General features: G+C 41.1%; 2 protein-coding genes across 4 annotated transcripts; both read left to right on the forward strand.

Moving 5' to 3' along the window:
- Positions 1 to 178: 178 nt before the first annotated feature.
- Positions 179 to 19,160, forward strand: LOC148340428 (zinc finger protein 335-like). Of its 2 annotated transcripts, XM_088291442.1 has the most exons (28): positions 179 to 302; positions 1,742 to 1,938; positions 3,366 to 3,645; positions 3,755 to 3,820; positions 5,115 to 6,182; positions 7,087 to 7,287; positions 7,553 to 7,714; positions 7,939 to 8,197; positions 9,755 to 9,932; positions 10,010 to 10,122; positions 10,588 to 10,606; positions 11,099 to 11,218; positions 11,362 to 11,438; positions 11,738 to 11,898; positions 12,220 to 12,443; positions 12,528 to 12,627; positions 13,354 to 13,442; positions 13,524 to 13,774; positions 14,381 to 14,495; positions 14,573 to 14,770; positions 15,054 to 15,196; positions 15,527 to 15,669; positions 15,775 to 15,872; positions 15,940 to 16,017; positions 16,932 to 17,015; positions 17,090 to 17,149; positions 18,013 to 18,106; positions 18,279 to 19,160. In XM_088291442.1, exons 2-28 carry the CDS (start codon positions 1,747 to 1,749, stop codon positions 18,443 to 18,445), a joined length of 4,740 nt encoding a protein of 1,579 aa, XP_088147568.1. In that variant the 5' UTR covers positions 179 to 302; positions 1,742 to 1,746; the 3' UTR covers positions 18,446 to 19,160. The 2 variants fall into 2 exon arrangements, with proteins under 2 accessions (XP_088147568.1, XP_088147569.1); XM_088291443.1 differs by lacking the exon at positions 3,755 to 3,820.
- Positions 19,161 to 19,731: 571 nt separating this feature from the next.
- LOC148340429 (uncharacterized) lies at positions 19,732 to 22,619 on the forward strand. Of its 2 annotated transcripts, none has more exons than XM_088291445.1 (6): positions 19,732 to 19,850; positions 19,920 to 20,231; positions 20,598 to 20,715; positions 20,797 to 20,918; positions 22,058 to 22,104; positions 22,206 to 22,619. In XM_088291445.1, exons 1-6 carry the CDS (start codon positions 19,805 to 19,807, stop codon positions 22,314 to 22,316), a joined length of 756 nt encoding a protein of 251 aa, XP_088147571.1. In that variant the 5' UTR covers positions 19,732 to 19,804; the 3' UTR covers positions 22,317 to 22,619. The 2 variants fall into 2 exon arrangements, with proteins under 2 accessions (XP_088147571.1, XP_088147570.1); XM_088291444.1 differs by having other exon boundaries at positions 20,797 to 20,909; positions 22,058 to 22,110.
- The last annotated feature ends 170 nt before the right edge of the window (positions 22,620 to 22,789 follow it).

The raw sequence follows: 22,789 nt of genomic DNA on the forward strand, positions 1-22,789 counted from the left end.
TACGCCTCGGACTAAAAGCAATAGTGCGTCGGTTTACTTAAAATAATACCCTTAATAATCATCAAACGCAAACAAAACAGCTTGCATTGTGTAACTATCAATCACCTAAATTTGTTAGTATGTCAGTATATGTGATACGAATGGGTTTGATAGAAACAATAAATAAGATCTGTCCGCACGAACAGGAAGTGAGGAGATTCTCATGGCGCCCGACTAGAATGATGCCACAATTACCTCTTACCGATGCCTGTACTATTTAGCGCCGTTACGCGTAAGGACACGTATCCGGTCGCAAATAAACGGTAAGAAAAAAATAACAAACATTCGCTAGGTAGGTTACGTATTTTTATTTTGTTCAGGGAGAGCATTTGGGCGGTCTGGCACGGCTTGAGGCCCTCGAGGTCCCCAGTTGAGCTTCCGAGAATGCCTGATGTAAAAAGACGTCCGCCTGTTGGAAAATGGCGACGCAGCGCAGGCAGGATCAAGGGCAGCTAGGCCATAAGCTACTGCGTGCTAAAGTACTTAAGAACAATACTCCAGTTTTGGCTATTGTTGTGCCCAAACGCGCACTTTGTCGAGTCCGGAAAATGTGTTCGGTTGAGTTAATGTCTGACAGCCTTTAACTGTAGTTGGGCATTACTGTATATTGTTTGAACATCACCCCTAAACGGTGTACGAGGTTAATGCTGACTATGAAATAGACAAGGAAGTCGAGCCAAGTTGGAGTCCAATGAGTCGTTAAACTCCCAACATATCAATTTTATCTATTTGTTGTGTTGTCATTGCCTTTTTAAAAAAACCCTCAAAGATTCGTCAACGACTTAACGTTACCTGTGCAGTGAAACTCCTGCACAATGTCCATGGTTGTGCTTCCCTTACCACAGAAACACGATGACAAACGCTTTAATTCAGTGGGTTTCAGACTATTACACCATGTGCCACCTAAAAAAAAAAAGCACTTGGCTCTCCAAGTACTACCATCATGACCAACATTAAAGTGGTTCGGCCCAATTGTTTATCAAAACCGGTCAGGTTTTTATCCCCCCAAAAAGTTAGCAACTCTTACAAACAGTCCTCAAAGATTAATTTGAGAATATATTGCTCTTAAGTTACATTCCACAAAACTGCACTTCAATATAATGTACTGGATTTAAAGAAAAAAATATTTTTAAAAGGCAGGGCAACTTAAACCAAGCCCGCCAATCTCATCACATTGAATGGATTTGCGGGCTCCCATCTTTGATTTACTCAAGAAGTCATTTAGCTTTGGACTCTCATACTTTTCCCCACTGTGCACTATGAATGTTTACGTGTTTCCAATAAAAGCACGACAGCATAAATTTGATTTTGTGTGCCATGTTTGTCTATTGTGATTTTTATAACCATAAGATCACATTTTCTGAACAATTTATATGAAATCTCTGTAATCACAAAGGGACTCTTTGTTTCTAATATTTGGACTCGTGCAAATTGAGGTAATAATTATGGGGTTATTCGCCCGACCCACATATTAAAAATAATATTTTTAGAATGATAATGTCCTGTCAGGGTCAATCCAAACAGCATCATTATGTTTGTGAAGGTGATACCCTCACATGAAGGAATTGTTTACCATAATTCGGATTGCAACATACCATCAGAAAAAGCCAGGCTCGCAAACATTTGCAGTACCCATATTTTTATTAATTAGGACTATTATTACTTGCCTGTGCAGAAACTGATCTCATACTTTCTTGTACAGTACTGATGGATTCCGAGGAGAATGAGGTGGAAAGCAGCAGCGATGCAGGCCCCTCTGGCATGGAGGAGCCGTCGGAAAGTGGCATGGGCATGGAGTCGTCCGAGGCCATGTCGGCTGACAGCAGCGACGCTGCCTCCTCTCACGCACAACCTCCTGAGTCTGATTGTCATGTTGGACAGAGCTCAGAGGGATTTGTGGTAAGATATTGCAAATAATTTCATCAGGGGAACCACGATGGGTGAGAATTTAAGAATTTCTGCCTCTCACTTTCAGAGGTTCTGGGTTTGAATCGTAACTTCTGTGTGAAATTTGCATGTTCTCTCCGTGTTGCTTGTGAGACACTACATTGAATTGAGTAGCTTTTTGGGAAAAATGTTTGGATTTGCACTTGTTGCTTTCAATTGTGTTGTTGCAATGTTGTATAATCTGTTCATGTATTGACTACATTACAATACAATACAACTTTATTTTAGGGCTGTCAAAATTAAAGCATTAACTCAGGTGATTAATCCCCAAAAAATGTAACTCAGTTAGATATTTTAACTCAGTTTGATTTTCTTGAAAAATAATTTGCATACTTTGCCAATATTGTGCCATATTAGCTGTCTTTAGCACGTCTCCGAACAAAACACTGTGTTCAAGTTACCACTGGGCCTTGCAAACCAACACTGCTGGTGGGCGCTTGTGGGCAGTTGTGAGAAATGTTTCGAAAATAAATGTCTGCAAAGATGTCTCCATTTAGATCGTTTTCAAGAATCCAAGAAAGCTACTAGAACGGTCTTTGAATTAAATATATTTCATATTTGGTGATTTTGCATCAATTCCAAGATATTATTCAAGTAAATATCTGTTATAAGCTTCGCAAAATATAGTAGTTGAAAAATGTGATTAATCATGATTAATCATGGAATTTTTTGTGATTAATTAGTTAATAATCACTTGACAGCAGTACTTTATTTATAAGTCCAATAACTAGTAGTGAAAGCAAAACTAAATCAAAAGTGATAAACGGACAGAGGGTCACTACACAACACATTGAAAGTACTGTACATGTACAAATGTAAAAAAATTAAAATGATGCACAATAACTAAAACACACACAATTACAGTACTATTAGACTATGGAAACACAAGCAACTAATATTAATAATGAAACCCACTACGACTATTTATAATTCAGTACCAATAACCACATGTCATTTCTTTACATTTTATGTGCCTTGGCTTAATAAATGTTGGGAAACACCACGCTACTCTCATTTCCAAAAACTGGGCTGCTCGGCTCCACAAGTGAAAATCTTGCTTTCTGTGCTCTTCACATTCTTTGCTGTTTGAAAACAAGAAACCTTTTGCTTAGCTGCAACACTTTAATCCTCCCCCTGGTTTGCATGGTAACAAAAGTCCATCCACTAACTCATTAAACTCAGACAGAACTGGCTGAAGTACGGCAAAAGGGTGATAAATATACTGTAATTCTTTGTCCTGCATTGATTCTAACCAAAGAATGTCAACGATTTATATAGAAACATCTTGGAACAGTTTTAGAATGAGAAAACAAACCCTAATATACTTTCTCTGTGTGTTGAGCTTACTAACCGATGACGTCACCTGTATACTTGTCAAGGTCTTCATCCCCGAGACCAGCTCCAGCACGGACGTTCGAGTGTCCTCAGTTCACCTCCCGGACTCCTCCTCGGTTGCCCAGTCCACCAGCGTTTCCAGCGTGTCCACGGTGACTCAATCGGTGCTGGTGTCGGAGTCGGCCCAAGTGCTCGTTCACTCCAGCGCAGCCGCGTCTGAAGGAGCCATGATGGTGTCCGACTCCACTGCCTCTACCTCATCCGACCTGGGCTCAGCCATCGATAAGATCATCGAGTCCACCATCGGCCCTGACATCATGAATGGTATCTCAACGTTTCTATCTTACCACAGACTGGACAAATTAAATTGTTTTGTTTGGGTTGCTAGAAAAGGCAAATATGTTTTTTTTTTTTCCACTACTTTCCCCCAAAGGGTGCATAGACGTAACCAGTGCAGAAGACAGAGATGCAGAACCAACTCAATATCTCATACTACAAGGTGCAGATATTATGTGTTAATAGTGTGTATGTCCACGGATCCTTTAAAACAAGGGTGTTCAAATCCCATCCTATTGGATATTTACAGCACACCATCTGTAATTTCGCCACCCGTGGCATATAATATAATTTAACAATTGACACGGCCCGTATCACGCATCTGTTTTTGTGTGACACCCTTGCCTACTACTCATATTATTACCTCTACTAATAATACATTGGTTAAACTACATAGAGCTTTTGTAGATTTACAGAATTACTAAAATAGTAAATTGTCTTATCATAATGTCCAGATGAATAAATAATATTCAGTTAGAGCGTTAATTGCGATGATTTCCTCCACTCCCTCAGCAGTTTTGTCTTGTGATTCTTCTTTTGTCATGTCAGGGGCAGGCTCTACTCAAGTACGACAGAGGGCCACAAGCAGCCCCAAAATCCAGAAAAAATCTAGACTTTTCCTCTGTTGCTTAAATGTTTTTTTAGATAAATACTAATGATGCTATTTAAAAACGATATAATAGCATAGCGTATATTTACCTACATGGATAGATTAATTTTCAGCATTTTACTGTAAATCAATTAAAGATGAAGAATATCAGTGGCCTTTGAACCCTTAGATTTTTCACTATGCGGCTCGTGGAAGAAAAGGTTTTGACACCCCTAAATTAAAAGATTCAATAGAGAAAGTGTAAATCAACCTCCATCACGGGGGTTATGTTCTAGACCGGCCCTGCATTAAGTGAAATGTTCAATATAGAAATGCCTAATTTAAGTACTCCCTAAACATGCTTTTATAGCATTTATGGAACTTAAATTTGAAGGTCTTTACATGTTAAAATAATACAAACACATTCAAAAACATTTCATGTATTGAGAGCGAGCCAAAAGCGCAATGGATAGTGTAAAAAATAATAATATTAAATATTGTAAAAATAGTGTAACAGTGTACCAATTCCTGTGTTTCCAGTACACAAGACCTTTTTTTCCGAATCATTGCCCAAAGAGTAAAATATATTTTCAAAAAGAAGAAAGACAGAAAGGAATGGTCTATAGAAAGCTTTGGTAGCAAGAAAAGGCTTAAGATCCCGTTTAAAAGTATCAGTAGTCTGTGGGGCCCTCAGGCGGTCGGGGAGAAAGTTTAGGCAAACTTATCATTAATGGCCACAGTTTGGTTGTCATTCCCTCAAACTGCAACAGTCAAGCCATATGTAGCAACCATGCAAAGATGTGCAAACTAATTTGAACAGCACATCCGCTGTCATTCGATCTGGTTTTCATATGTCCGTCTTCTTTAGGTGCTCCTGTGGTATCCCATATGTCCTCATCGGCCTTGTCCAATCGTATAGCCATCGAGGCCCTTTCCGAGGGTCCCACATCCACCTGCCTGGACCAGGGAGACATGCAGAGGAGCCAGGAGCCCGACCAGCCCGGACACTCTGGCTACCCAGAAGACAGCAGCAGTCATCCTGATCAGCCCCAACACTCTCACCCTTCCCAGTACATGGACTGCAGTGCAGATGGCCCAGACCAAACAGGGGAGTCTTCACCTTCCTACGCGGAGTGTTCTGAAGAACCTGACCAGACGCGCTCCCAGTCAGGATTCCCCGACTACAGTGGCGACAACAGCGACCAGGACCTGCCCGGATATGTTGAATGCAGCAGGGCGGATTCAAACGCCACCAGCCGGGGGAACTACGTGGTGGAGTGTAGTGCCGGGTATCTGTGCGCCGTGGATGATGGAGAGCAGCCACATCATTCGCGCGCCTACATCGACAGCAGCGCGGATCACAAGACACACACGAGCCGGCAGTACACCGCCGAGTATGCCGATGTTGCCGCTGCCGATTCAGAGCAACCCGAGTGTTCCCGTTACCGGGCAGGTGACGACGATGACGACGAGCAGAACCAGGATCCCGATCAGCCTCAGCGGCAACCCCAACATTTTTGTTACACGGAGAACAGCAATGGCCCCGACGTGTCCCTCTATACGGACGACAGCTCCTCGTCAGACCACGCTGTCGCCGACACGGCAGATTCAGGGGGGGTCCCAGAGGCGGCGGAGTGCAGCCAGAGCCAACCAGGGCTCTACATCAGCAGCAGTGGCACCTACACGTCCAACAGCAAGCCCGCCGCGGCACCGCATTGCTCTGACGCTCGGCAGGAGGAAGCCACCCCAGGTCAGGAAGTGGACGCGTCGGCTGTGGCTGAAGGCTCCGGAGATCGGCCGCCCAACCTGGCTGAGCTGGAGGAAATGATGGAAATTGTGATTGTGCAGCAGTTCAAGTGCAAAATGTGTCCGTATAAGAGTGTCTCCAAAGACACGCTGATTAACCACATGAGGGACAAACACTTCAAACCGGCAGGTAGGTTAGCATGGTTGAATATCTTCAAAAGAACTTTTCACATGACTTGACAAGTTTTTACTGCTGGAGTTAGTCAGAAAGACGATGTCGCACGAGACCCACTGCTAGCTAACGGCAAGGTGAAAATTCAGACAGTTTACATGGTAATTGAATGACTGATTGACTTTTCCATTGTTCAAATTGAATACCCAGGTATGCTCTTTTGACAGTCAAATGAAATAGCGTGCTTAGGAGCTGCCGTTATTAAGATCGCCATAATGTTTTGCTAATTTACTCAAGAACACAGTCAAATGTTTTATACAATAAAATACAACTTCATTTATTTGGCGCTTTTCACAACAGCTGCAAAGCACTTTCCATTCGGTGTAATATAAATTCGCGGGAAATTTGAACACAAATTAAAACACAAACGATAGATACCAGAAGAACAGCAGAAACAGCGACAGTCTCATGTTGAGTCGAAAGCTAAAGAATAAAAATGTGTCTTCGAACGAGTTTTAAAGGTGGACAGAGAGGGGGCATGCCTCACATTTAATGGGAGCTCATTCCATAGGGAAGGACCAGCAACAGAAAAGGCGCAACCCGCCCCCCCCCCTAAGGCTGCGCTTGGTTCTCTGTACCTCCAGCAACATGTGGTTTTAGACGTACCTGTGAGAAAATGTCTTCCAAAAACTCAACAACTGAGATTTGATCCCTGGTTTGTCCCTCTAGAATGGACTACTACGCCACCAGGCAGTCTTGGGAACTTCTCTGTATTTACTTACGACATCCACTTGATTCCTCAATAACAATAACATATACAATTTACCATCTAAAACATATTTTCATTAAAGACTGGCATTTAGGAGTGGTTTATTTTATGTTTTTATGTTATGTTAATTGACTACAACTGTTCTGTGTTCAGGGGGTTTCCAAACGAAGCGCAAACGTGGCCGACCTCCCAAAATCGCCGTGCCGGCTCCTCAGGAGGCAGACCCAGAGAAGAAGGAGGCGGCGGAGGAGTGGCGAGCAACAAAGGCGAAGGTATCCGCATCTCATCAAGCGCAAGAGGATGAGGATCAGGAAGACCAAGTTCCAGATGCTGGCGCAATTGATGATTCTGAAGGTCAGTGTTGGGGTCAGGGTTGATTTGGGAACCTTAACTTGATCTTCATTTTGGGTGAGAGCAGCTCTGTGTATCCTGGACTGGTCACCAGACACACTTTTGGTTTCAAATAGTACAGAGGGCTTCTGAAATGATAATTTGGTTTTGGAGTGTATCTGTGGTGTTTATATTTATTTTTACAACATCATGATCTTTGCAATAATTATGAACATAGATGCAATCATTGTTTCATCTGTAATTTCATCCCTTCTCATTTGTTCCTCAGAGGACAGTAACTACAACCCAGCTGAAGAGGACTCTCGTGGTAGACTACCTGCCATTTTGAAAAAACAAACTCCTCCCATCTCTTCCTCCTCTCAAGCTCGTCCTCAGCGTAGAGTTGGCCGTCCGAGGAAATACTATCTTCTGGAAGAAGATGACAGCCAAGGTGGGTGGTCCGTTTCCCAAAGATGTGTGATTAATATTCACGCATGTCCTTGATGTAACTGTGGCAAAAATCAAGCAAGTCGAGTCAGGGAATTACTTGAGTAACGGTAGTCATATATCAAGTCAAGTCTTTCTGAAGTTGGAGCCGAATTTCAAGTCCTGAAATTGGTTTTAGCAAACTCACGTGACCCCATTCGTTTACATTGTGTTGATCCCTTCCTTTAGAGGCGGAGAGTTTAGCGAAGAAGCCAAGAGTGAATGCCGACCCACGCGCAGCGGATGAGGCGAGCTCTTCGGGCTTGGACAATGACGGCAGCGCTTCGGCAATCAACGGGGATGAGGTGGAGGTGGTGGTGAGCCAGTCCGACTCAGAGAACAAAGACCCCTCGTCCAACTCGCAGCAAGGAGAATTCTTTGAGAGGAAACGAGGCCGCCCCTCCAAGTGCTTCCTTCGCAAAAAGTACAAGAAGCATTTAAGTCGCAAGTAAGCGCCATTTCTCTTTTTTTCCATTTTGAGCTGTCATTCGATCTGGTTTTCAGCCGAAAGGAGAAACAAACGTAAATAAATTCCACATTTTTGTGTGGAATTTCTGGGATACAAAAATTATTGGAAATCAATTAAAGTCTTTCGCTGCCCTTATTGAAGGATTAATATGCAGCAATCTTACGTTTATAACTGGGACCGACACGTGGTGAATGCAGTTTCTCAGGACACAATTTATGCAGACATTCATGTTGTCTGTCGGTACGTTGTCAAGTCTTCAGTTTATGCAACGCCAAACAATGGACCAACAATGTTGACCCAGCAATGACACCTGAGTGCTAGGGTGGGCAGCAATTCTAAATCCACCCATTCCTGACACTTGTTAAACTTTCATTTCTTTGACCTTGAAAGCTCAACTACATTTTGAATAATTTATTCCAGAGTCCAAACTGTCACCAAATCTTTAATCAACTGCACTGAAAGTGGTTGAAAGAACATTTAAACTTTGTAGTGATTCAAATATGAAGAGAATGTAACCATTCTTATTATTAGCCTTTTGAAAACAAACTACTTGTTTCTCTTTCACTTAAATGACAAATGAGGAGGGCTGATAAACATTTTTATTTATTCCATCCTTTATCAAAGCTGCTTCTCCTCACGACGGTCGCGGGCGTACTGGATCCTATTCCAGCAGTCTTCGGGCAGTAGGCGGGGGACACCCTGAACTGGTTGCCAGCCACTCGCAGGGCAGACAGAGACGAACAACCATTCACACTCACGTTCATACCTAGGGGCAATTTAGAGTGTCCAATCAACCTACCATACATGTTTTTGGAATGTGGGAGAAAACTGGAACACCCGGAGGAAACGCACGCAGGCACGGGGAGAACATGCAAACTCCGCACAGGAATGCTAGAGCCAGAATCGAACCCACGCCCGATGCACCATCGGGCTAACCAGTCGTGCTGCCTATTATTATTATTATTTAAATATTTATTTATTTATTTCTTTTTACACATGAACTATCACAAGAGTATAAAATTAACCATTGATGTTGAGCTGGGCGGTATGGCCTTTAAATTAACAACTCTAATAGATTAAAAAAAAAAAAGTTTGTCTGCTTTTGCACAACTAAATGGGCACCATGTCATGACTTTGATTACTTTTTTTACCTTTCGTAAAATAATGTGAAAATGATTTCTATTCTGTTGTATGTGTCTTGGCGGGAATTCAAATTTCCATTTTTTTTCTTTTGATAAATAATTGCTCAATGTGGCTCAATGCGTCAACCTAATCGCCTGGTTTAGCAACACTAACTGCGCTTATGTAAATTAGATTTTCTGTTTGTAACCATGTTGTTAGTGTAAACAGCGCACATCAGCGGGGATGCACTCTGAACTATGGAAGACCCCGCCTAACAAATTGATTATTAAAAAAAAAAAAAAACTTGATAGACAAAATAAAATTGATTTGCGATAATCAATAACATTGATTAATTGCACTTCCTGAATAATACGTTTAACATCCCCACTGTTCACGCAAAATTTCCTCTTTTAGTCGCTACTACAAATCCCTCAAGCCGCTCCTGAGGCCTCACAGCTGCTGGATCTGCGGCTCGCGCTTCCTCACGCAGGAAGATCTTCGCTTCCACGTGGACTCCCACGAGGGCAACGAGCCGGAGCTCTTCAAATGCCTCCAGTGCAACTACCACTGCAAGCGCTGGTCCTCACTAAAGGTCTGCAGTTGCTCAGCGCTGTTTTTGTGCGTGTAACGTTGCTTACGTGTGTGTGTGTGTGTGTATGCGTTTTGCAGGAACACATGTTCAACCATGAAGGTACGAAGCCTTTCAAGTGTGAGAAGTGCGATTACTCGAGTGTTTACAGGAAAGATGTCATTCGTCACTCTGCGGTTCACAACAAAGAAAAGTAAGGTTCGTCGATCAGTGTGCACCAGGGATTGGCAAAGCATTTACATTTTCAAGAGTCCTGTCATAAGAGTTTCATTATTTTAGTCGTTTATCTCCCCTAAATCTGGTTAAGTAAAATTAATTAATTATGTACCATTTATTGCATTGATTAAGTATTTATTTTTGTAAATTATGAAATTTAAAAATAACTAGGGGAAACAAATAAAAACTATTTCCATCCATTTCTAGACAGATTACACATAAACATATTATACTTTTGTATTCATAAATTCATTCAATTATGGATTAATTAATTATAATTAAAACAGGGGTATATTTATTAAACTATGTTTTGACAAATTTTAATCTCATCTTGAAATGAGTTGGCTTGAGAACTAAAGTTTGCTCACCCCTGGTTGACAGAATGCCATACATGAAAATGTGTTTGACAATTTCTAACTGTATTTATCATTGCACCCACCAGGAAAAAAAAGACAGAAGTGGTAAGTACTTGCCATTTAAGGGGCCTTAATATGTAAAGACTTTTGACTTTTCACATATCAAGTGTGAAATTACACAACCAAGTCAACCATTCCCAAAATAGTTTTGGATTTATTCATTTGGCTCAATGATGATAATTCTGCTCCCACACAAAGTTTATTTGCCAATGATGTGGCATATACTGTAGGTGGGGCCGTAGTCAAGCACTCTTATGTCAAGTCCAAATGGTAAGCTGAGCTGCAATTTTAGTGCAAATTAGCATTATTTTACAGTGGATTGGCTTCTGAAGCGACACAAATGATCGAATGTTTTGCAATGTTTTTGACGTGACTGCAGCGGAATGACCTAAAACTTGACCTGGTTGTTTCATTTTACGCTTGATGGCTGGGCAGGTGCTCCAAATACACAACAGTCAATTTTCCATCACGTTAAGCAAAATGGCAGCAGTCCATTTTTGAACCCTTGATGAGTCAAATTTTGTCCTTTGCTTTTAGACGGTGGTGACGGTAACCCAGTTCCCGTGTCCTGTCTGTCACAAAGTTTACCCCATGCAGAAGAGGCTGACTCAGCACTTGAAAACCCACAGCGCCGAGAAGCCGCACATGTGTGATAAGGTTCGGCTAGTCAAAATGTCATCGTAGCTAGTTAGCAACGGCCAAATGTAGCATAGTGGCCATTAATGCACAGTTGGCACTGCTCAGGTTTTTGAAGTCCAATTTTAAACATGTAATCTGATTCTTTCTATCTGTTCTTTCAGTGTGGCAAATCCTTCAAGAAGCGCTACACATTCAAAATGCACCTCCTGACACACCTTCAGAGTGTGGGAGACAGCACGTCAGTAACAAACGTTTTGTATACCTCTTATTTTTTTATATACAAGGTGATACATATTTTAAAAAGATTACAAATTAATTTTTCACCATGAACGGTCTGTATACACTAGCATTCAATTTGACAATTTCTGTTTAACTTTTTATATATTCTGTACGCGGCCATTCAAAAGTTTTACGGTGACTTATAAACATCCTCAGTTTTCTTAAGGAATTTTTTTTTTTTTTTTCACACGACGTCAACAATTTCTACATAGGTTTTGCTCAGCGTGTCGGGACTAAGCCAGAGTGTGTATTCATCAGGTTCAAGTGCGAATTTTGTGACTACACTTGCGCCAACAAGAAGTTGCTTCTCAACCACCAGCTATCCCACACCAGTGACCGACCTTTCAAATGTGACCACTGTAAATACACTACCTCCAAAGAGGACTTCCTCGTGTCACATCTGGCAATTAAACATACAGGTCAGTTCGATGTAAATATGTACCATTGCAAGAAGGATCATGAAAGATGATGTGAACTTCATTAAATGGTGGACAGACCATGATAAATATAAAGTCACTTTCAACATTTTATGCATTTAGTGATTCATGCACCTCTCATGTATCATATTTACATCATATTTTATCATGTATTTCAAATGTAAAATTAATGGGTTCTATTTAATGGGTTACAATAGAAATAAGATGTGTATATGTTTACATTACATGTAAACAGACAATAAGTGAGTGAACATTTGGACCCACAGTCATTTGGACTTTGCTCCAAATATGTTTTGGATTTAGGAGACAAGCCCTTTGCCTGCTCCATGTGTCACTTCGGGACCAAACACCGCAAGAATCTTCGGCTACATGTGCAGTGTCGCCATCCGGAAGCTTTCGAGGAGTGGTCTGTTTCTCACCCGGCGACGGAGACCAAGACACGTCGCAAGCCGTTTTTTACCCTGCAGCATGTCGAGGAGCAAAAACAGCAAGACGAGGATGGCGCGCAAGTTGTGCCAAATGCTATCGTGAGTCCAAGTGACCACGTTACCTTTGATTTTAAGTCATGAGGGAAATGGACAACAATTCATTTATGTTTTCTCTTCTGTCAGGTTTCAGTGGACCCTATTGCTCTTGAGGCTATACAGGGGATGGGGAATGCTTCAGTGTCCCAGGATGCACTGGGAAACACCACCATCATCTATGAACAAGGTTGGACACGTTGAGGAAACTTATTATTATACTTGTTTCACTTCTCACAGTCCATGGCTCACTGAAAAAATGCACGCCATGTTCTTTTGCAAACAAATATGTGAGATGAGCAATTTTCATCGTATAGATTTAACGCCAAACATTTCCTTTTCAGCATTCATTTGTTTGTTTGTCCTCATGAGGACTGTCGGTGAGCTGACTGGGTGACTCATAGGGTATACATTGGACTGGTTGTCGGCCAATGTCAGGGAGGGCTGCACATAGTCAAATGTTGGAATGGGCGCCGGAATTACTTTAATAATTGATTTCTCTGTTGTTTTATTTTGTTGACGAATCAGATAAAAAAAAAAAATTGGAATCACCATCCCTTTATTATACGACATTATTTCAAATTGACAGCGCAGAGAATTCACCTCCACAAATCAATAAAGATTCAGAAAAGATTGTTTTTCAAAGTAAAGGCAGATGTTTGCAAATTGATTCTTATGATTCAATACAGAGATGATGCTTTCATAGAGAACTACTGAAATCGAACTATTGAGATTGAATGCATGACGCAGACGCGCTAACCACGGTGCCACTGTGCTAAAACAAAGAATGGGTGAATTTGACCCGCCACAAAACAGGAGAGTTAATTTTACCTACCAAGGAACAAATGAAGTAACTTCATGTTGGTCACGCTACTGAAGAGAAAAACTGAAAGCAATGTTTGCGTCTGCTCCCTAGCTGAATCCAGTGAGCTCTCCGCCCAGAATGCCCTGAGCCTGCTGCTTAATATGAGCAACGCCCGGGAGTTGGTTGGAGACTCCTTACAAGTTAGTGAAAGTGCTCAAATGGCAACTTTACTTCTGAAAATAAAAATCATTCACCAACCCGATGCTGATTGTACTCCGCAGGTGGCCGTGCTCAAGTCAGACGGCAGTACAGAAGTCAAAGCTCTTGAGAAGGAAACGTGGAGCGCTGTGTCAGCGGCACCGGGACAGGCCCACAAGGTCGTCACTGTCCACGTTTCCGAGAACGGCGACACTGTTTTGCAGCAGGCATTTGAGGCAGAGACGGGAGAAATCGCCATGGAAACCTACACGGACGAAGGGGAGTTCAGTGTGGTGGAGCAAGTGACCGAAGAAGTCCAAAGCGCTGTGTGCAGGTAATGGAGTGACTGCAAATCAAAAAAAATCCTGTGTCTTTTCGGGCATGACTTTGTAAGATTTATACGTGGGTCTGCTCATGATAGACATGCCTACCACATGTATTTTTGACAGGTAAACTCCTGAAATTCCCAAAAGTTGAGATTTTAAAAGTTGTCCTAAAGTGAGACTATTGAAAAATTAGTCACACAGTTACAATAATTGGAGCAATAATGATTGAATATTATTCAATTATCAACAATATTATCAATTTATTATTATCAATAATAATTATTTAACACCATTATTAGAATTACGGTAAAAGCCTGTGTAGAATACGCCCCTGGTCTCCCATGTGCAATTTCATGTTCTTAAAGCTCTCGTACCAGTCTCACTATACATCATAAAACATGATATTTGAAAGTTTTCCTCTGTTTCTCAGTTTTGGATTTACTTATTTTGAAAATATATACACTAGTTGCACATGATGGCTGGACCAGCTGTTTGGGACATTTCCTGAATTTCCCAACTGCCGCCATGCCCACATAGCTACAACCAAAATAATGTTTTGTGCAAATAATTCATGAAATGATGCATTTTATAATGAGTATATCATTTTTTTGTAGCAATGAGAAGAAGACCCAGGTTCAAGCTGCAGAAGTGTCCGAGGCGCAAAGCCCAAAAAGTGACAAGTTCTACTTAGCTTCTGGGTTGGCCGATGGTGTTCTACAACAAGTGGAGGTAACAGCATTGTTTTTTCACAAAGACGAGTTCACATTGAGTATGTCTTACAGTTGTACGTTTGCGTTTGCTCTTAGCTAAGCAGCGAAGCTCCTGCCTCTCCCTCTGCGGCGAGCACGCCCAGTGTCAACGCCAAAAAGTTCTCCTGTCGCATATGCATGGAGTCTTTCCACGGCCGCTCAGACATGGAAAACCACAAGCGGGCACACGTGGATCCCAACACCTTTAAGTGTCCAGACTGTGACTTTACCTCAAGATCCTGGCCTGAGGTTAAGGTTGGTACAGAAGGTTTTGTTGCTATATCCAAATACGCACATGGGCCTAAATCTGCAAATTGTATGTCAAACACTCTTGGACAAACTTCAGTGAGATAAATTTGGCTCACTTGCTTCAACCTGTTGGTGGGTTGAACATTTCCAGTACATTTCCTGAGAGTTTCTAACGAATCTCCCTGGGAGGTTAAGCTGGGGAATTTTGGAGTTCACAGCAGATGTTTCCGAATGCACTTTGGGTAACTACAAAATGCTAACTTACATAATGGGTCTTTGTTTGATTCAGGTTCACATGGAACTGCACTCGTACTTGCGGCCTCATAAGTGCTCCAGCTGCAGCTTCGCCTCCAAAAACAAGAAGGACCTGCGTAGACACCTGCTGACACACACCAACGAAAAGCCATTTGGTTGCAAACTTTGTAATCAAAGGTAGGAACAAAGCAGTGGTTTGGTGTGTATGGAGAAAATGATTTCAATTTAGACTAGGGATATTGCCATGCGATCACATGATTGGTCACAAAGCTATACAATTATCCTAACGTTCAAATGGTTGCCAAATAGTACAGGCTAAGTATGCAAAAACACAAAGGGAATTTTTCGCTACTTTGGTGCATGGGGATGGGATTCTTTAATTTTCTAAAGCTGCAAAAAAATGATTTAAAAAAAAAAAAACAACATCCAAATGAATTGATTCAAGACAATAAATTGTCTTGTCTCACCTTACTTTATTATTGTCATCTGATGAGCATGTTTTCCCAGCTTCAATCGCAACGGCCACCTCAAGTTCCACATGGAACGTCTCCACAACCAGGAACAGACCACCACGCGCAAGACCCGCGCTGCCACGTCCCAGCAGACCATCATAGTCAACAGTGATGAGGAGGCACTGGCCACGCTGCAGTGTAAGACATAAGTGGACACGCAAGACACACAACTATTTGCATACTACATATTTAAATGTCCGTTTTCAGTCACATGTGCCCTAAAAACATTGATGTGCATTGCAGCCCTGCAGGGCCACCAGACAGTCATCAGTCCAGATCAGCTGCAGGCTCTAGGTCAAGAGCACATCATTGTGGCTCCAGATCAGTCTCAAATAGACCAGGTAGCGCAACCAAGTATTCACTCAAAGCTGCGCATCGTATGACAACATCTTTGTTTGCGACCGTCAGGAGGAAGGCGCGTACATCCAGCAGATCACCACCATTGATGGGCAGACGGTCCAACACCTCATGACGGGAGACAATCAGGTTACTGAAATGAAGAGCTGGACATCTTCCACTTGACTCTGAACGCTTCCTGGCAGTACAGACGCTAACATACTCTCAAACAAGTTGAATTCGCGTGCAAGTTAACGTCCAGAAATATCTGGATTCTTTTTCTGGATAAAGTTAGTTTACCATGTTTCTAGTGTCACTATGTATTCCTCAGTGGTGGTTCTCTCTTTCTCTTTGTCTCTCTCCCTTTCTCTCTTGATTTCTCTTCTCCCAATCTCTCAATTTTTTTTTTTTTTTGCTCTCCCAGGCTGAAAGGGGGGCTTGACCGATGGGGGTTCTGAGAAAATAATTTCTAAATATATTTTAGGATATCAATTATAAATTATATCATAAATTATTATTCAAAATAATTATAAAAATAATTATTATCATTATAAATAAAACACTGGAGGGCCTTAAATGGTGCCACACAGATTTCCAATGGGGCTCAAGCACCCCTTCTCCCCTTTGTAGCGCGATCCCTGATGTCCTCCGGCAAACAGTCTCTCATTTGTCTGTATGCGACCTGACATTGGCTGGTGACCAGTCCGTTGTTTGCATATATGTGCGACCAATTCTAGATATACACTACCTCCCATCCAAAGTCAACAGGGATAAACACAAGCTCATCACTGTCCTCATGTGGACAAGCACTGAAAAAAATGAATGGAAAATTAACACTCATTCACATTGTCATGAATACGTCTCTGTAACTGCTAAATTTGTCTCCTTAGCATACCCCAGTGTTAGCAACTCAAAATTTCTTATTCAACATTGATTTGTATGTCTTCTTACACACCCTGGAAGCGATTGAGAGGATAAGATATGATGTAATGGCAGTGCAAAAGTATTTTTCTGTGTCCAAGTGATAATCTCAATTTTGACTGGACACCTGGTGCTGTGTTCAGGTGCAGTACATCATCTCCCAGGATGGGGTGCAGCACTTATTCCCGCAGGAGTATGTGGTGCTAGCAGAAGGCAATCACATTGAGGTAAGTGCCTGTCACGGTTGACCGAGGGTTGTGCGTGATGGACGTGAGGCTTACCTTCTGCTAATGTCCCTCAGATACCAGAAGGTCAGATCATCCAGTACGAGCATGAAGGAGTCTTTCTGCAGGAGCAGCAGGTGACACGATAAAGCAGGGTTGGGCCACTTAAGGCCCCGTAATCGTAATCACTCCCGAAAAATTTCAAGTAGGGCTGGCATGTTTGACTCTTTTTAGAATGGATTATCCTGTTGATTATTCCTCCGGATATAATCGAGTAATTTTGGACACGGGAGTGGGGGGTTAAAATTCAAGCCTCGAACTTCCGGATTGGTCACTAAGCAAGACCATTTATACTATACCTTGCAAGTACCACTACATCGGAAAGGGCATGTGGTGTAAAAACTGCCAAACATATCAATGTGACATATTTTTGTATATTTGTTAAATTTGTTTACTATTTCCCCTCTAAAACCAGTACATTAAAATTCATTCATTTATATTGGACTAATTTCTCTACTTAAATAATGGAAATAATCATTTTCAAATGTGTTTATTACCATAATCAGTTATTTAAAAATATTAATAAAAGATAATAAATGATTAAAAAAATATATTAGGTTGTAAAATCCATTCACCCATTTATTATAAATAATGAAACAAACCTGCTAAAAAATACTCATTTCACCTTTGACGTCTTTATCCGTCACTGGCAGTGAATGAGTTTACTGTACATTATCTACCATTTATTGAATTAAAAATGAGAATTCATTATAATTTAATTATTAAAATCTTTCTCATTTAGATTTGAACTCTTCTGCAAATATTCACATACTCTATGGAAATTCAATAAAATGATGGCTAGCAGGATAAATTTGAAAACTTGAAAAAAAATTAGATCAAATCTTTAAGTTATGCATGTTTGTCCTGGCCAATATAACCTGTAGCACAACAGCTGGTTTCATTACAACAACGGTGCTTCCTTCCTTTTATCTCTTTTTAGATAGCAGTCAGCACTGACAGTCCGATCCAGTACCTGCCCGCTGCTGCCTCAGAACAGCAAGACCTGGAGGCCGCTGCCCAAACTGCTGTCACAGGTCTGCACTCTAATTGGACGGATTTATTGATTTACTCCTAGCTGTGTGCCTCGAGCCTCAACATTAAAAACACCTGCACACTCTAATGAGCCCCACAACTAAATCTAACTAACTTAAGTTGTGACTAATGGCGGTCCAGATTTAAGTGCGATGCATTTTTCCACCATTGTAGCAGTGGCAGACGCGGCGGTGATGGCTCAGGCGCAGGCGCAGGCGCAGGCGCAGACGCAGATCAAGATCCAAGAGGTCTATACAGAAGCAACGCCCGAGCAGCTGGAGCAACTACAGCAGCAGCAGCAAGGCGTCCACTATGACGTCATCACCTTCACAGTCGAGTAGCTCTACAGCGCCACTTAGCTGCTTTATCAAGCAGTTCATCTTCATTTAAATGAGCTCGACATTGTTGTCCCCCAAGAAGGATTTGCAAAGTATACGGAGCAGATTTAATGAATGTTTTCTTTTGGGGGAGAAAAATGACTCATCTATTTATTAAGTTTATTCATTTTTAGAATGCCAAAAAAATGTTTATAGAAAAAGTTGTACATAGCTTTGATTCCTTTTTTTTTCTTCTGGTGAATCTCAAGTGTTAAATAAGCTAATTGCTGACGCCAAATAAAACATTTTCTTTAGATTAAGGAGACGTTTTGTTACATTGATTTGAGACTATACAGCTCTGGGAAAAGAAAGCCCAAAATAAATTAAAAAAAAATTTTGGTGTTTTAACATTTTTCATTTTCTGCAAATATTAACATTTACATTTGGAATTTGAAAGTCATGCTAATAATTCTACTCAAAGAAACCTAAAATTAGCAAAAATGGAGAAACTGATCATTTTGCAGTTGTCTATTTCTTCACAGTGCTGGACATATGCAATCATGGTTTTCTTTTTAATCATGTCATTATTTCTGATGAACTGATTTGATCAACTTTTCCCATTGCAACGAATTGAGATGTATTTGTGTTTTTTTATTAAGCTTGTACTGTATAAGGATGCATAACATAAGATTTTAAAGAATTTTAATAGTTTTAAGGAATGTGAAATAAAAAGCTCCCAGGTGTCTACTAAAGGCTCTGAAATTCTTTGGTCAAGGAATGTGGCAGCCCAGAATTTGAAGAATAGGGGAGTAGAGACCAAAAAAGCCTGGATTGTATTTTCACTGTGAGTGGCAGCACTTCATCACCACACTGCCCAATTATGTGATTTGCGCATGCGTCGGACACAATACCAAACAGAACCGAACTTTATGTCCGACTAATTAGAAGCTAATGCTAATCTGGGCATACAAAAACACTGCAGCTCCGCTTACCTTTTGGCATTAATGTACAAATGTAATTGTCCGGTGAACCTAGATTCCCACTGGGTGTACCATGTAGAAAGAGGACAGAAAATTGGGACATTGTCTCGAAGGTCCTCTGGCCAAGAAGAGGTCTCAGACTTACATTTGTATTCACACATTTTCAAAACACAGACATCGAAAGTAAGACACTTATACCAGTAACACAACATCAAATATGAAATTTCCAATAGAACAATTTGGACCCAACACATTAAATGGTCCCATGTTCCCTTTAAATCTGACTAAATGCTTATAAGGGAAGTCTTTGTAGTTGCTGTGCTGCTCAACTAAATGGAGAACTTGCTTTTTCTGTTTGCAAAGACAAAAGAGAAGAGGAAAAAGACACAATTGTTCCTGTAATATGGCACTTAAAATGAAGCTGCCATTTGTTGTCTTTCTTTTATTAGGTAAGGCTGGGACATTGTTGCTGTTTTCTGTTGTTCTCTGCTTTTTGACTCGTATCACTTATTCCCTAGACATTCCCGGCTCCATCGGCCTGAAAATGGTGGAAGAGTTTGACGACATTTCCTTGAGACTTGAGTTCCCGCCGCTTTACAGAGGACACATCAAGTCATGCTGCAAGGTGTCCCCGAGTGGGTGTCAAACTCTCCTGGACAGCACGGGCTACACTGCCAACTTCCTGAGAGGAAGAGTGAGCTTCACGGAGACTAACAGCTGGATTGAGTTCAAAGTGGCTCGGGCACGGACGGGAGATGGAGGCTACTACAGATGTGTGCTGCTGGGCACTCCCATCTACATTTTTGCGGATCATCAATTTTATGTCTTTGGTAAGCTTTCACTCCAGATACATTTTCATGATGATTGTAAACTATAGAGGTGCTTTTAGATGGCAGAAAGTGATTGATTACTATTGACCTGAGCTGAAAATTATAACAAAAGCTTGTTGCCTTTGGAGTAGCAGATATACCCTACAAATCATTCTGTTATTTTTTTTCTCCTTAAAAAATGTGCTGAATGTTGTGGGGAATTTAGAGACGGGACAAAGAAGTGGGGCGTGATGGTTGCATATATCCGCTAGTGGAGCACTTTTTTTCACTATTGGCTTGAATTCACATCATATACAGTTCGGGTGCCCAAGTTGGTTCAGTTCTTTCTCGACATGTTGATGAGCTATATATTCATGTTCTTGTCAGGGACCCCAGATGCCAAGGACGAATGGCCCCGGGTCCCCCTTTTGACCAGAACTCAGAGCCCGGAGTGGACCGGCACTGAAGTGGCGCAGGAGACCACTAAGCCTTTCACGTATGTACAGTACTTGTCTTTTTACTTTCACATCTGTGTGTTTTATTAATAGTCATTCTAACCAGATGGATGCTTTGTCCCTTTTAAAAGCAGAACTCTTTGGACTTCTGGCACGCTCGCCGCTATCACTGTGATCATTGTTGTTGTTGCCTCAGTAATTGGAGCATTTTGCTTGAGAGGCAAGACCAAACACAAACACTTGGGTAAGCTTTGTGTTTAATATCATTTCCATAATTTCAAATGACTCTAAATGTTATGACTTTGAATGGGAATGCTAATTTGTCTCGATATTGGCTGGCGACCAATCCATTATTTGTCTATATGCACTGTCTATGATTTTGACTGGCGACCAGCAGTCACCAACCAGTTTGATCAAGCCAGCCAGTGCCAGGGCACATGTAGACGAACAATGTGCCAATTGCCAGCCAATCACATAACACATATGGATAAAGCATTGATTGGTCAGTTCAATCAATCGTCAAATCAATCAATAAAATGTCTGTCATCTTCACTGATGCTAACATGCTAACATTTTTTTGTAATGTGAGTGGGAAAAAGAAAAGAAAAGATGGGAACGTGTGAACTTCACAATGGAAGGCCTGACCCAAAACCGGCTGACATTCGACAAAATCAGTTAAAAAAAAAAGGGGATTATCCTACTGTGAATTTGAATCATCAAGTATTCAGATAAAAAATAAAAAATACATATTTTTCTTCGTTAAAGAACAATTCTAAACACAGAAAAAAAATACATTTCCCCTTAAAAATGAACGACCGACTAGTTTTAAGTTTTTAAAAGATCAACTTTTTCCTTAAAATAAAACAGTGATTTGCAACACACTATTTTCCTCTAGAAACCATCGTGAGATTTTAGACAAATCTCTCTCCAACCACAGTAGACGAGCAATTTTGCTGGTTTAAACAGTGCATTTGAGTAAGTCAACTGTGTATGGGTAACAGAATTAAAAATGTGCAGAGCTATTTTCGTCTATGTTGTATTATACGCTACTGTCCTGAAAAGTATTCCGACGGCTCTTGCTAGCTTATATGGGGCACCTGCTCAGCAATTAGCTGCGAGTCGTTGGTGTTGTTAGCCACTACCGCTGGAGCAGCTAACTAACACTGGCAATAGCCGACGTGTAATAAAATATCAGTGTAATTAAGTCATTTTTTTTAAACATCCTTAACTTGATTTCAGGACAATGTTGTATTGTGACGTCAGTAACAACAGTTTGTGACGACAATATAAACACCACAACGACAGTCACCAGTCTTAAAGACGAGTCAAGTCAGCTGTTAGGTACTCAAATTGCTGGGGGATTGTATGAATCCACTGCATTTTTCATTGTAGACACATGTGGAAAAACTCGTCCAAAGTCAGCTAAAGAAGAGGCTACAGTAGGTGTTAAAAGAGGAACACAATCCCACTGACTCACTTTTATTTCCCTTTAAAAAAAACAAGAACATGGAACAAGCTCATTGTTTGTCTGCGCTCCTAGGAGACATCCAGCGTCATCTACACGACGGTCGATTTCCGAACCGAGTCAGACGCCACAGGAGCACCTGATGCGGATGGAGTGGAGTACTCCGTATTGGCCGTCCACCAGTGAGTGTGGTTGCTTGGAGTAACCGCAAGGAGCAAAGCTAGGACTTGAAATTGTGTAGTTTTAACGAGATCATTATATGTAAAATTGACTTTTGAATGTATTGAATCCAAGAGGTTGAGCACCAACCCACCAAGTGTGAATTTAAACAACCAAGTCAATTCTTTGTTACCTTAACATTTCCCCAAAGTGCGGCTAATTGACCCAAAGTGTTAGCGCAGCTCATCTTTAATTAATAGCATCACCAGCGTTGGTTTCTGATAGCGTTCATCAAGAGACTTGTAATATTTGTTGCATTCGTTTAGCATTTTTTCCCCCAGAAATTGGTTCATGAAAACCAGATAAACAATCATTTGATTAATAATAGGGCCTCAACTACTCAAATTAACTGCCATCAATCAACACAAAAATCACTTGCCATGAACATGTTTGTGTGTGTTTTGAGGCATGTTTTCACTTTACCACTATTCTGTTTTTAT

This window comes from Idiotropiscis lumnitzeri, chromosome 3 (genome assembly GCF_059441095.1).
Source record: "Idiotropiscis lumnitzeri isolate Australia: NSW breed Sydney's pygmy pipehorse chromosome 3, RoL_Ilum_1.0, whole genome shotgun sequence".
Lineage (NCBI taxonomy): Eukaryota > Metazoa > Chordata > Actinopteri > Syngnathiformes > Syngnathidae > Idiotropiscis > Idiotropiscis lumnitzeri.

Bases quoted from the DNA above. Each gene is read 5' to 3' on its own strand.
- LOC148340428 (XM_088291442.1), top strand. From the start codon at position 1,747: ATGGATTCCGAGGAGAATGAGGTGGAAAGCAGCAGCGATGCAGGCCCC. The intron at 16,018-16,931 runs GTTACTGAAATG...TGCTGTGTTCAG, and splicing joins TCATGACGGGAGACAATCAG to GTGCAGTACATCATCTCCCA. The intron at 18,107-18,278 runs GTCTGCACTCTA...CCACCATTGTAG, and splicing joins TGCCCAAACTGCTGTCACAG to CAGTGGCAGACGCGGCGGTG.
- LOC148340429 (XM_088291445.1), top strand. From the start codon at position 19,805: ATGGCACTTAAAATGAAGCTGCCATTTGTTGTCTTTCTTTTATTAG. The intron at 20,232-20,597 runs GTAAGCTTTCAC...TGTTCTTGTCAG, and splicing joins TCATCAATTTTATGTCTTTG to GGACCCCAGATGCCAAGGAC. The intron at 20,716-20,796 runs GTACTTGTCTTT...CCCTTTTAAAAG, and splicing joins AAGCCTTTCACGTATGTACA to CAGAACTCTTTGGACTTCTG.